General features: G+C 34.4%; 2 protein-coding genes across 2 annotated transcripts; one reads left to right on the top strand and one right to left on the bottom strand.

The window, feature by feature from the left end:
- Positions 1-4,878: 4,878 nt before the first annotated feature.
- On the top strand, positions 4,879-7,044 carry LOC141706525 (uncharacterized). Its single transcript, XM_074509255.1, has 5 exons — positions 4,879-5,499; positions 5,603-5,719; positions 6,089-6,258; positions 6,350-6,527; positions 6,642-7,044. The coding sequence occupies exons 1-5, from the start codon at positions 4,885-4,887 to the stop codon at positions 6,798-6,800; spliced, it is 1,239 nt and encodes a 412-aa protein (XP_074365356.1). The 5' UTR covers positions 4,879-4,884; the 3' UTR covers positions 6,801-7,044.
- A 970-nt stretch (positions 7,045-8,014) lies between these two features.
- On the bottom strand, positions 8,015-12,501 carry LOC141706524 (sodium/calcium exchanger NCL-like). Its single transcript, XM_074509254.1, has 7 exons — positions 12,094-12,501; positions 10,973-11,158; positions 10,168-10,349; positions 9,501-9,646; positions 9,148-9,427; positions 8,761-9,063; positions 8,015-8,458 (listed from the first exon to the last, which is right to left on the bottom strand). Exons 1-7 carry the CDS (start codon positions 12,461-12,463, stop codon positions 8,210-8,212), a joined length of 1,716 nt encoding a protein of 571 aa, XP_074365355.1. The 5' UTR covers positions 12,464-12,501; the 3' UTR covers positions 8,015-8,209.
- Between the last annotated feature and the right edge of the window lie 1,678 nt (positions 12,502-14,179).

Below are 14,179 nucleotides of genomic sequence, written 5' to 3'. Positions count from 1 at the left end.
GAATAAATGGTCCTTTACATCTCTTTCTTTGCTAAGAGTATTGAAAGAACCAAGCAGGCAGACTGTTATCTATCAACAGAAACTATTTTGTTGCCTAGTTAGTGAACAAGTGAATATATGATATGAGCCCTGAATATTTAAAACTTATCTAGATTTAGTCTTTTCTTGATGGATTGACAACCATATTAGTAAGAGGCAAAGTAGAAACCAGCCTCATCACATTCATACAATCTGATTGTGCTCTTACAAGAAACCTTATTATCCATAAAGGTATAATTTTTATTCCTCTCACACCAATCCTTGTGAGTTGAAACATATGTTACTTTCAAAATTCAGATTTAGGTTTTGAATATGAAACATTAGGTCCCCAACAAGATTACTTGAGCATTAAGATCATGTTGTAGAGGTTTGAATGTGATGGGATATACCAAAGGTAGAACAAGTGGGGCTAAGTGGAGTCTGCTGAGGGAAGAATTGAGAATGGAACCCAATGAAAGCCATAAAAAGGTAAAAAGTGTTAAAAGCAAGCTCAATTATAGAATAAGAATACCTCCAATATAGGGTACTTGGCTACTTGCTCAAACCATGGTCCCCTACCCTTGAAAATCTCTGCATCTAATTATCAAAAGGCTCTTCCTCTAGCTGGAAATTTGTAATCTTTGTTGTTATTATTGTTACTGTTATTATCAAATTAAGTTAAGCATGTAAATATAACACTTCACTTGTATTGTGATGGTGACAATTGCTTAGTAGGTTGTTGGTACTTCTTTATGGTTGATAACTACCACTCATCCAACAAAATAGTTGCATATAAACTTGTGTCAACATGCTAGAAAGATGTACTTGGATCTTGTATCTATATCATCTCTTCCCATTTCTTCAGTGGCATGTTCACTGTTTCCTTTAGGGCTAACTTTGTCTGAAGGAAACATTCCAAACTCAGAAGAAAGTAAAAATCTTTTAAGGAACATGTCTTAGCTTGCAATATTAATCCTAAGATACTAGGAGAGGAACCAGTTTCAAATTTTCAATATATATTTTCAAGTTACGGTTCTCCTAAAATCTCAAGATAACGTTAGGAGGAGAGCTTACGAGAATTATATATCATATATTCTTGCACATATAATATAGAAAAAAGTACTTGACTACTAGAACTTTTTTATTCATTTTGGATGTATGACTAGTGGTAAGGTCATGATTAGTGAATAAACAAGAGCCAAAAAGTCTGTTACTAGTGGCTAGCATGAGCTAAATTTGATTGGGTATTAGGATTGGATTTATAAATATAAGATAAGTAACTTCTAACTCTTAATAATTGTACTTGTTTGCTTTGATAGTGATTAGGGCACAGAATTGGACAAACATTGTAAAGATATTAAACTTGTCCATTATTAAAGTTAAGTAGGATTGTACTATATTTCACTTGTTTAATCCTCCAGCTGATACACAATAAAATGGAGCTATCTGTTTTCCTTGTGTAATTGGGGCATTGTTAAAGAGTTGATTGTATATATAATATTAAATCCTCAATGACATCTAGCTACATGTTAGAGAAGTATCTATCACAGCCTCCATCATATTTTATATAGTATTAGCAACCCAAACACTTGTGATATCAACACATACTATAAATTAAAGGATTAAATAATGTAAATTATTATTAACCTATGTGTCTCCAAGGTGGCAACATTCTTCACAAGCCAGCCCCTGATTCACTACTAATCAATGCATTACTCACTAAGCATGTGATTAGTTTCTTTAATTAATTTTTAACTGCCTAAAAACATGGTAGTCAGATTTTGAATACAGCTGCCAGGTAATTAGTTTCTTTTCCTATCTGGAATGATGTATTCTCTATTGAGTACATAATATATGTGCAGAAGCAGAGTTATGAAGTGAGAAAGTACTAGTACTTGTTCAGTGAAATAAAGACTCAATAAATTGTGTTATAAATTAGTTTCAGAAGTTTCTGATAAGGCTGATGAAACTTCAATATATGTAGTCAGGTAATGTAATTTCAGGATCTGCACAATTCACTTGAATTTGAAATTCAATTTTCATGCAAATAGCAGACTGTATAGATTGGTAAAGGACATTTTTACAATTCTATGGTAAATCGCAAGTGGTTTACTCTTTTAGGCCTCGTTGAGGGAGGCGGACTTCTTGAGGCTGTAAATTTTTCAGAATATTTACCTGGTAAGATCGAACGGTTTTTTTTTTGGTTTCAGATTTTAGGAGTTTTTGTGCATATGTAACTATGGACAACTATAGAGGGGTCATTGAGAAAGGCATATCCATCATCCATGTGCCTAGTATAATGCTAAAAGATTTGATTTTTCTTTCTGTCATCTTCAAGTCCCCAATAATTTTGCAAACTCAATCTGCTTTGCTCATTTGAGGATCTATTGCTTCTGTATTAATAATACTCAGTTGATTTTATCAATCTTTCTCTTTTCGGGTAAATCTAGTTGGTATTTTGGAGATTGAAGACATTTCTAATTTATGTACTCAAGTTCTACAAAGTGTAGAACTTTGTAAACATGCCTTCTAAAGAGAAAGGAGTGCAGAAAAAAAATTCATGGTTTTTTTCCGTATAATTTTTTTCCGTAGGGAACCCGCAGCCGCTGCCCTTCGGTTGCGGATAATTATCCCCTCTTTAACTAACTGAGTCAACCTTGCGGCCAAAAAAAAGTATAAAAAAAATAAAATTTCATGGTTATTGTATGGTATTTCAAATAAGTAGTAAACAATAATTAAATGTGATACATTATTCTGGTATTAGCCTACTGGTTTAGACAAAGGTTCAAGAAATGTGAAAGTAGAGGGCATTCCTATTGTTATCAAAGAGGTTGATGGTTCAAAATCGGAGAAATTATGAGAAAAAATGACAAAAATAGTATGTTTTTTAAAAAAATTAACAAAAATAGTCATTCTGAAAAAATGACCAATTTTAGCCGATGAATGCTCCTCTGTCAATTGAGTATCTCAATTTGTATAAGATACTCCACCGGTAGTTGGGTATTTCATATATGGGATACTCCACTGACAGTTGGGTATCTCATATAAAGCGAAAGTTGGCCAACTTTTTAGAAATCGGTCATTTTTATTAATTTTATATAAAAATAGGCTGAATTTGTCCTTCATCATATTTCTTGAAATATATAGATAATTCATTAGGTTTTGCAGAGGTAAAATATAGGATCCCCCATGGGAATGCTTAACGAGGAAGCACAAAAGTGACTTAAGTTTTGGTGGCATTGGCACTTCTTGTAACTGAACTTTATAATGGGGCTCAACCTTATTTCTTCATTTGTATATTTTCCATTTGTGGCCCAACAACATATATTCAGCAGTCAGTGGAAGATCTGCATTCTGTTGTAAACAATGGCAGTACCGCGGATTAACCTAGGCTGAAGCCCCGGCTACGAGAACTTAGTTTAATTTCCGGATTCCTAGTCTCGTGTCGTTTTTAAAAATCAGTATAAATTGATTTTTAAGCCTCAGGTGATGAGTAAAAATTTTATTACTAGAATTTCAGCTCCGGCTAGTTCTAAATCATCCTGGAAGCAGGGATTCTTCACTCACTTGCCGCACCGCACACCGGATTCTTGGGGATTCTTCTCTCATCCACGAGTGAGACAAGATAATACATATACTTCAACATTTAATCAATTAACTATGCTAAAATGCATCAGTTGGATTATCAATTAACGATAATGTACTCATAATGAACTTATATAATTTATTATTCAGTTTAATTTGACCGAAACTCCTGAAAAATATAAAAAAATATAGTTTTAACTTTTAATGTATTAATGTTTGGCGAATCCCCGCACCCGAATCCCCATATTTTAAATTTACCGAATTTCCGTATCCCCGTAACACGCACCCGCACTCATGCTTCCTAGCCTGATCATAAGTTTTCGATGAAAAATTAAATTAGCCGTGCATGAAATTTGGTATTTCGAGATTCCCAAGAAATCAGACAAAAGATAAATATGTAGTTGCAATTTTAATGGAATGAACTACGGGTAGTGGTCCAAGAAGAGGTGCAAAGGCATGAATAATGCATACCCTAAAAGGTAAAAAAACAGATTGAGGTAATATAAGTTTGGATTTGCTGGCATTTAACTAATTTTGGAAGGGTGAGTTTGATTTTGTAAAATCATGATATATATGTGTCTGACTTGGGATGGTCTGTCATGGTGTTGTTATGAGTATATATGTTTGTGCAAACCATGCATAATGTATTGTTCATGTTGAGAGAGAGAGAGAAGAGAGAGAGAGAGAGAGAGAGAGAGAGAGAGAGAGAGAGAGAGAGAGAGATTGTTCATGTTGGTATATTGAGAGAGAGAGAGAGAGAGAGAGAGATTGTTCATGTTGGTATACTGACAGAGAGAGAGAGAGAGAGATATGGTACTATAATTCTTGAGAGTCGGTCTAGGAAGGAAAGGAGTGGAGCTAGGATTTGGGCGATAAACTAGTCAGAGAAAAAATAGGCATTCAAACAGATGCTGTTTATTTGAGTTAGATTTGCAATGTTCTATTTTTTGAATTTTGAAATGGTTTTGTTTTCTCCATGTATTTAGTGATCTCATCTCATCATTCTCTCTCTCAGACAGCTTTAACCAACTGCTTCTTCAGAAGAATCCCAAACTATCAGAAACTCTGTTTCTTTATCTCTCCCTCTATACAATATTTCACATAAAGTTACAATCTTTGCTGAATTATGGGCTCATTTATAGGCTGTTCTTGTTTCAAAATGTACTATATGAATCTTAGATATGGACATATGGTCTGTCACACCTCTTAAGTATTAGTCCTAAACAGAATTAGAATCTGCTTTTATTGATATATAGTTTAGATATATGGCTGTAATCAAGAATGGCTCAACAAGAACAAAACCAGAAGTATAGTAACATTAGTATTGGTGGCTGTACTGGTGGTGGTGTTGGCTGTACTGGTGGTGGTGTTGCTAGATCTTCGAAAAAGTTGAAGCAAAAGAAAGTGCCACAAAGAGGACTTGGTGTTGCTCAACTTGAGAAGATTAGATTGGAAGAGCAACAAAAAAGAGATGCAAATTTTCAAGTTCCTGGAGCAATTGTTTCACCTAGTAACTCCTCTTCTTGCTTGGCTTCTCAGTGTTCCAATTTCAGGCCTGATGTTTCTGCGTATTTGACATCCACATCTCCGATTGATCACCCTTCAACCAATAAGATACATCGACTGCCACCCATGATCCCTAATAGAATTGATAATGGCGGTGAATGTGAAATGAGATGGCAAGACACTACAAGCGCAGGGCGTGGTAGTTGGTCTAAGTTATGGGACAATGAATATAATCCTGAAGGGAATGTCAATTTCAAGACGGATCATTATGGATCCAGTGCATTACGTCCAAGTGTAAATTTGTTTTCTGAAACCAAAAACCCTGCGTGGCCTTTGCCAGATGTTATGCCAAGATCATACCCGAGTCAGGAAGCTTGTCCTTCCTCCATGGTTAGCCTTGTCAAATTTGTTTCTTGAATTGTTTCATAGTCAGTTTTTGTAGGGTTGTAGATCCTTTTGCTGTGACTGAAGATGACAATGTGTAAAATTGCAGGTGAATGTATCAATAGGGACTTCATCATCATCTGTTATGAATTTTCAGACAGAGCCCCCTTCAAACCAAAGATATCGTGGTAACAAATCCATGCTTTTGTGGCCAGAGGAAGAGAGAGTAAGCTTCTCTTGATCTTATTCCCTTGTCCAACTTTTCTACACTGCATTTCTTTGCTTATCTAGTCTTCACATGCAGTAGAACATCTGCAATCTAACTTTCCACTGTTCATGTAAATGAATATGTATCTGTTAGATGATATATAGTTATAGTCTTATAGAGCACTCGAATAACATCATGAACACGAAATTTCCACCCTAACATTGGTACTAAACATGTGAATTCAATGCATTCAAATGCAGTACATAGAAGTTAGTAAAAAGATTAAAGATGTGTACACTCTTTGCATTCAATTTTCCTGGTAATGGTGGAGTTTAAATAAGTACCTATCTTGTTCACTTATGGTGAATTGAACGTGACGATGTACAGGTGGCTGGATTAAAGAGATCGTATCCCTTCTCTATCGATGATGCACCAGTCCCCTCTTTCAACTGCAAATTTCCTCCCACATATGCATCCCATATCCCTAGAACAGATGAACCAGCATCATTCATTAGTGACAGTACATTTGATTTTGTACAAGCCAATCCGGTTCTAATGTAAGCTACACTTTCACAAGTAGATCCCACGTTTAGTATACCACTGCTGTTGTTCTGTAACATAAAATTGTTTTCGCGTTCCCCTTCTCAGAGAAGGGCCTTCTGGTTCAAGAGGAATACCTGAGCACAACAAGAAGAATATTATCAAAGAAAACGGAGGCTTTAATAATCACTTTCTCACGCTGGCGCCTCCAATACCAAAGGATTCTCCATCCTATCTAGACCCTTGCATTCGAGAACTTCCTGAATTTGATGCTTTTCCTTATCAGGTATACCTGATCACATTGCCATTGCTCTGATTATTGAGCTTACATCAGAATACTAGTTGAACATTCATTTTATCTCGAAGAAATAATAATCAGATTTATCGTATGAGTATTCAGGGAGTACCAGATGATCCAGTTCGCTTGCCAGGACTAATTCAACCAGCTGAGCAGCCATTCTTCAGCTTTTTGCCATCATCGCAGAATGCTCGATCAACGGTCACCAAAAGTAACAGCAATGATGTAGTAGAAAATGTTGATCTGAGTTTAAAATTATGAAGGCCAAGTCTTTTCTCGGTCCAGCTTGGTCATTCTGTCTAGATCATCCCAATTTTCGTAAGCAATTTTTAAATTCGACTTAAGTATGGTAATGAGAGATGAATCTCTTGTAAGGTTGAGTGTGAAGAACCCTAAATATCTGTCATATGAGATTACTCACATTAGAAAGAGGAGATTTGAAGGTCTAGAACTTAAATTTTCGGGTTTTTATGAAAGTGATGAAGCAAATGCAGGTTGATTTTCATAGCTTGTAGTAAAGATTTTACAAGTCACCTTTACTATCTACTGTGTTTGATTCAGCTTATCTTAGCAAAATAAGTACTTATTATCCGAAAGTACCTAAATAAGTGTTTTCCGGTGAGGTAAATTATAAGCACTTATTTTCTCGAATAAGCTAAATCAAACGCCCAAATTATGTACATTATTTTTGAGTGATTGGTCCTGTGTTTGTTCTGGTGGGTCAGGAAATCTGAGCTTCATTATGTGCTGTAGATTTATGGTCCAGACCAGAGAGACTTGTTGAAGAGGTCAGTTTTTGAGAACTTATCCTCTTGGCTCTTTCATTTTGATAAAATGCATGGCCAAAGTGTAAACATCACATATTCACATGGGTCATGGGCTCAACTGACTAATTATTAGCCAATGGGACACACAGTACTCGTGGTCGGTACGGATCTAGTAAGGAACACAAGAGATATGTCCCTCGATTTATTATCGGACACGAACCGTCAGATTGGCCTGAACTCTTAACTTGTACTAAACGGTCTGAAACCTCGACTAGACTACTTGTTATCGACACGAACCTCCTCCTATGCATCAACGGTCTATCTATAGGTTCATCACTTCATCTATACTCCAGAGACAAACCTACCATATATACCTATGTTACTCGGACTTTTAATTTTACAAGTCCGTGTCGGACACTCGACACTCGGACATGGACACTTATTTTAGCCCAAAAACATGTAAATTTTTCAAAATGTTGTCGTATCCGATACTTGGACACATGTCCGTTTCGGACTCTTCTAGCCGAGTCCGAGTAACCTAGGTATATACTACATTCATTCGGAAAGTTTCTAAGAAAAAACTGCAATACAATATCAATGCTTTTCGCAGAATTTCCATCCGAAAATAAAACTAAAGATACCTTTTTATGCACAACTATACCAGGTCTAACTTAGCAAGTAAAAGTATCCAATATAGTAGATGGGCAGTTCAACAAAGACATATTCATTAACAGTGACAGTATTAGAAGTTTTCAATACAGATGCCATGGCTCTCTTGTATCTACAAAAATTGCCGTAACACATCCTAGCTGTTTTTTCTTAGTCACTATCGTGACTACTGTCACCCAAACACACATTTAAGATGAAGTACAGAATAGCACAACGGTATTAGATAATTAGTAGTTATGACCAACCGAACATATAGTCAAGAATGTAAACGAGTGCCAAAGAGAACGGGTAAAGTAGGAACGCAATTGAACTTGTCCACAAAGGAAAGGTGGTCCGGACACTACCAAGGGCGCCCATCACAATGCACACAATTAGGATAACCAGCACTTCTGAGGAGAAGTCCCACACCAACCCTCTAGCGTAAACGAGGGCCAAGAATACCGACAGACAAAGAATATTATTCATAGTTGCAGCTCCATACAACTGCATTCGAAAGAAGAAGAGGGAGGAAAGAAGATTTTCATTAGAACTAAGGCAACAATTTGATATAGTTAATTTGTGTCAAAATTCTGCACTCCAATTATGCAATCATAACATTCCGAATTATGATTCGTTTAAACCTAACACCTAGCATCTAGACATTCATAAAATTATGCATCTGATGGTACACTGCTTTAGTTGTAGATGTAGGTAAAAAATATATATCAATTAACTGCTGTGAAGAGCTGTAGCAAGCTGTGCTAATAATCGGCAATATATGCTAGGAAATGGACAATGAAACAAACCTCTGAAAACGTCAGAGATGCAGATCTCAACTTCTTTCTGCTAGCAAATATTATAGCCGACACTGCCTCACTGGAATTAGTTGCGAAAGGAAGAGCAATGAACGATATGAAGAAAGAAGGGATGCTTGTTGCACTAGAGAAATTATCGACAGCATCTACTAGAGGATCAGCAAATGCAGCTGCGATAACAGCTCCCAGTAGCAACAGTAGTACAGCTTTTAAGGTCGTCCACTGGGGGTTTTCCACACCCTCAACAACCTCATCACTTTGGTCCCCTAAAAGAAAATGATCTCTCTTTGTTTGCTGTAAATTCACTCAAAGACATGAAATCTGAGCAACACAGAAAGATTAGAATTATTACAAGAATGACGACAGAGTGCGCCATACCTCATGATAGCGCGTAAGGTGCTTAATTGTTTCACCGCCAGCACCGTCATGTGGAGAGCTCTTTAAGCCCATGGCCTCATCAAGCCAATTTTTGATTCCCCTGATGAATTCTTCCAGATCAATTTTTTCATCGAGCGATGAGTCAAAATCTTTTAATAATTTTGCTGCTGCATTTTCTTCATCCAAATTTATCTCATCAAACCGAATGCCAACAATCAAGGCTCTCAATTCTGAAGCTGAAAGATATGCATCATGATCCGTATCTATTGCCGTAAAAAGCCTGTAACAGAATCCACAATGAAGTCAGTAGGGATATTTTTCGAAAGGGAGAAAGGTAACGAAAGGACACTAACTTTTCTATCACTTCTCTGTTAGGTTCTCCTTGATCAGTTAGTAGCCTCCCTAGTGCGCGCATTTTTAGATGTTTTAGAACTCCAGATATTACATGTTTATGCTTTGCGTAGTCGATCCTTCTTCGCTGGATCCACGGCTGAAATACCTGCATAACACAAACAGATCAAGTCAACCAAAAGTAGAACCAGTATAAATAGATGATAAAAGTAGCTACCATAGTGGACAACTTGGACGGACATGTGTTCTTTTTCAAAACAAAATTACACAAGAATATTATGTAAAAAAATTATGCAAATTTTCTTCTATTAGTTGAGACGAATAGACCATGCAGTTAAATCCAAGTGGAAGCATTCATAACTGAAACTTATACAACTATAATAGCAATACATACACACACATATACTATTATTCCATTAATTGATTCTGTTTTGTTACTTTACAGTTTCTTTCTTTCACGTCAAATACCTAATACAATTCAAATGGAATAATTGAAAACAGAATTAATAGGAGTTGAAAACTTAAAATTCGAGTATACTTCTCCCACAAAATTACAGATAAATTTGGATATATAATTCTAATTTATGTGTTTTACATGGTATAGGCCATATACGGATATATAAACATACAAATAGACATGAGGAAATTTGGCATACATGAAAATATTACCTGATAAAGGCAATATGAGATCAGTAGCAAGACAGAGATAATAAGTGCAATCAAGACTGCCAAATGTCTACCAGAAGTTGAATGCAAAATCTGAGGAAGTTGTACAACTATAAAGGGGATAAGAGATATAGCCATTATCATTGCAGCATAGCTTGTCCAGATGTCAGTGGTAACACCAGAACCTGCAATAGTGGGGAAACTTTTCATTGACAGGGCTTCTTAAATTGCTAAAATATTCAAAAAAGAAAATAAAAGATGCAGAATACCAATCAAAATTATCCAATAGCCGAAGAGGTCTGTATAGTACTGACTCTTAAGAAGCCAATAATAAAAGAGCATAACAAAGGAAACTACTGTATTCAATTTCATATCAATATTCATTTCAGCCATCCTATCAAAATCTGAAGAAGCATGTACATATGTTAAGATACTGTGCGAGTAAATGGCTTTCTCAATGATTAATGAATCAGTCAGGGTGTATTATTGAACTTAACTATGAATATGATTAACTCTTAATATGCTAACACAAACAATATGCGAATCATGCAATAGTTGTAAATTTTTGAAAATAGGAGTTTCAATTATACTGTGTGTGGCGGAGTTATTTCAGCAGTTGCCATTTCCAGGAGTCAGTTCTCTAACAACATATCCTAGCTAGAATGTCAAAGGCATAGTAATTGACATTTTACTGTAATATCACCAATTAGCAATAAGGATTCCGACGTTGAATATAAAAAGTAGCTAGCATGTCAATAACTTTCATATATACTAATCCCACAAAACGTAGCAAGATAAAAGGGAAAACCTGTTAAGCTAAGCCCTTTAGTATCTTTCCCATCTATAGCAACAGAGTCTTCTATGTCGCACTTGCCAACAACAATACAGGTTCCCCATATCACCGTAAGAAGCATAACCGTGGAACCAGCTAGCAATCCCATTCCAACTGAAACCTGAACTTGAGCAGTTTCCACAGTTCCAGACATCCCAGAAACTGAAAATCGCAACACATCAAACGAACAAATACTAACTCGGGTGGAAAAAATAAATAAATAAAATAAACTCAACTAGCTAATACTGGTTAGTAACCAAACTAAGTACCGAGTCTAAATTCAACAAAAGAGACAACGGAATAAGAGGGCCTATAAGATACTATCCTTCGTAAAATGTCCTATTCTAGGCTGCATTCGGCAACAGTCAACACATTACATTGCCATTACCAATTAATACCGTATACAAAACTTAAGTCAATCATTCACCAAAAACAAATCCATATTCAACCAAAATCAAGTACTAAACCAATCAAATCATCGAATACTTAATAAACATTTATCTCTCACTCTAAACCACAATTAAGTACTAAACTAATTTAATGGTAAACCCTATCCATCCTAAAGCACACAGGCCTAACGCACACCAGTTCGTTAAACAACAGCACACCACAAACATTAAACATAACAATAATATTGTTAAAATAACATAAGATCCTGTACAGCACTCCTCTAGCACTTTAAAAACTTTAAAATTTTAGGTAAATTGATTACTTAAACTCGTAGCTAGAAAGTGTTACTTTAAAATATAATCTAAAATCCAGTCAAGGCATTAAAATCCGGTCAATGCATTTTCTAATATCTTATATCGTTTATCGACTAATTTTTAACCAAAAATTAAACATTACTCTTATATTATCTCAAAAAACTAAATAATGTATATTAAAGTAGATTAAATCTACTTTCCGGTGTAATTGTTTTATTTTGTTTAATTATAAAATATTAATAAGTTTCGGTCAAACTTTACTCCATTTGACTTAATGGAATGGAGTATAATATAATATCATGTTAAATACTCAGTTTTCGAGATTTCAGGAGAACCGGTAACTTAACATAAATTATCGAACTACGATAACTGAAAAGAGTAAGGTTAGGGTACCGAGAATGAGCATAGCATCAGGAAGAGCACCGAGAATAGGAAGAAACAAACCACCAACAATACCAGGACCTAGAATCTCTAACAAAAGCTCACTTCCCGATGAAAGATAAGTAGCAGCAAGGAACATGAGATATCCATAACCTAGTATCAAAAACAAGTTCCCCAACACTGTTGTCGTGCACGGTAAGAAACCGTACGTTTCTTCACACACTTTTGGCTCAGTGAAGAGTTTGATGAGCTGAGTGGAGTCATCGGAGATGAGATCTGAGGGTGGTGATGTGGTGGTGGTGGTGGTGTTGGGGAGGTGACGGGCGGAGGAGAGAGAGAAGAGGAGGATGAGGAGAGAGAAAGTAGGGAGTGTGGGTGACATGGTGGTTAGTCAAGTGAAGTTGATGTTAAGGAAAGTGTGTGTTTTTTATGTTGTTTATGTACTGTAGTGATAATATACTTTATGCTTAAGCTTGTCTGAATACATAATTAATTGAATAATTTAAAAAAAAGTTTTTTTTTCAAAAATACACCTATTCCATATTGAAGAAAATATTTTCAAAAATACTATATATAATATTTATAATCTCGTCTGCAACTTCGATTAACTTTTCTCTTCAACATTGCAATCTTTCAACCATCTCTATAATCTCGTATGCGATAATATATTGACCGTATTTTTATAAATAAATTTAAAAATATTAAAATTTATGATAAATTTTTTTAAAAAAATCTAGAATTCGTTGTAATTAAGCATTTAAGCTTGTCCGTGTATCTAGCTCCTTTTGTAGGGGTTTAAATATTTAACAGCTTAAATATATGAGTGTTGTTAATTGTTTAAAATAAAGTTTTTTGAAAATATAATATTGATTCGCATCTTAAATTCGGTGTTCAAAAATCTTGCAATGTATCTGCCTAATTGAAGTAAAATAAGATTTGAGGGAAGATTAATAATTTGTATTTATATGTGTAGATTTGATATGCGATTTATTAGATTTTTTCTAGATTGACCTTTTTTTCAAAAGGTTGGATCTGAAAATTAAATAAATTATTAAAGTGTCTTTCAATAGCAACTTGACGTTTGGAAGTGTGTACCATTTTTTATATTTGTATTTTCTTTTTAAATTTTGTTTGTTTCTGATCCATGTCTTTTCCTATCACACTCTGGTCTCCACTTCTTGAAAAGTTCTCCGGACTGTTTCTCGTTATACGTTTCCTATTTGAAATAGTGATTGACTATTAATTTACGTCTTAAGATTAAATATAGTCATGAGTGATCTTGTTGAATTCGTATTTATGAATACTTTAATACATTAAAGTTTTTATATTTAATACTAATACAAAATTAAAGATATTAGCAATCAAAAGTGTGTAATCTATAAGATTAAATATAGTCATGAGTGATCTTGTTGAATTCGTATTTATGAATAATTTAATACATTAAAATTTTTATATTTAATACTAATACAAAATTAAATAAATTAACAATCAAAATTGTGTAATCTATAAAATTAAATATAGTCATGAGTGATTTTGTTGAATTCGTATTTATGAGTATTTTAATACATTAAAGTTTTTATATTTAATATTAATATAAAATTAAAAATATTAACAATTAAAAGTGTGTATTGACAAAGATGTTCAACACAAATATGATAACGGGAAATAGTTATTACATATCAATTCAACGTTCAGATTATGTCGGCAACGATCTTTAATTTGAAATACAAGGGTAACGTTGAATATGTGATTTTGATTAAAATTTATATTCATAATCTAGTTTACTAGTACTCTTATTAATTACGAAAGAATGACGTAAATATTACGAAAAATACGTGACTCGGTGACTCTTCTTTACTTTCAATATTTAAATAGTGTATCTAATTTATTATTCCTTTCGTCTCACTCATTTCATTTACGGTTTTTTTTTCAAAACGTCTCTCATTTTTTACCTTCACAAAGTTTCTGAAATAGCAAACTTTTATAATATGAAAATTAACCATTCCCACTATTTTTCACCACTATATTCACTTTATATATTAAATATTAATCGATTTCGCCAATTTACTTGTATTTCTTACTTTTTATTACTAATTTA

This window comes from Apium graveolens, chromosome 2 (assembly GCF_009905375.1).
Source record: "Apium graveolens cultivar Ventura chromosome 2, ASM990537v1, whole genome shotgun sequence".
NCBI lineage: Eukaryota > Viridiplantae > Streptophyta > Magnoliopsida > Apiales > Apiaceae > Apium > Apium graveolens.
The sequence above is the reverse complement of the archived record's forward strand: the minus strand, read 5'-3'. Positions and strand labels throughout refer to the sequence as shown.

Coding starts and splice junctions, on each gene's coding strand:
- LOC141706525 (XM_074509255.1), top strand. CDS start 4,885: ATGGCTCAACAAGAACAAAACCAGAAGTATAGTAACATTAGTATTGGT. Junction 5,720..6,088: donor TGTGGCCAGAGGAAGAGAGA/GTAAGCTTCTCT, acceptor GACGATGTACAG/GTGGCTGGATTAAAGAGATC. Junction 6,528..6,641: donor TTGATGCTTTTCCTTATCAG/GTATACCTGATC, acceptor ATGAGTATTCAG/GGAGTACCAGATGATCCAGT.
- LOC141706524 (XM_074509254.1), bottom strand. CDS start 12,463: ATGTCACCCACACTCCCTACTTTCTCTCTCCTCATCCTCCTCTTCTCT. Junction 11,159..12,093: donor TGATGCTATGCTCATTCTCG/GTACCCTAACCT, acceptor TGCGATTTTCAG/TTTCTGGGATGTCTGGAACT. Junction 9,428..9,500: donor AACAGAGAAGTGATAGAAAA/GTTAGTGTCCTT, acceptor ATTCTGTTACAG/GCTTTTTACGGCAATAGATA.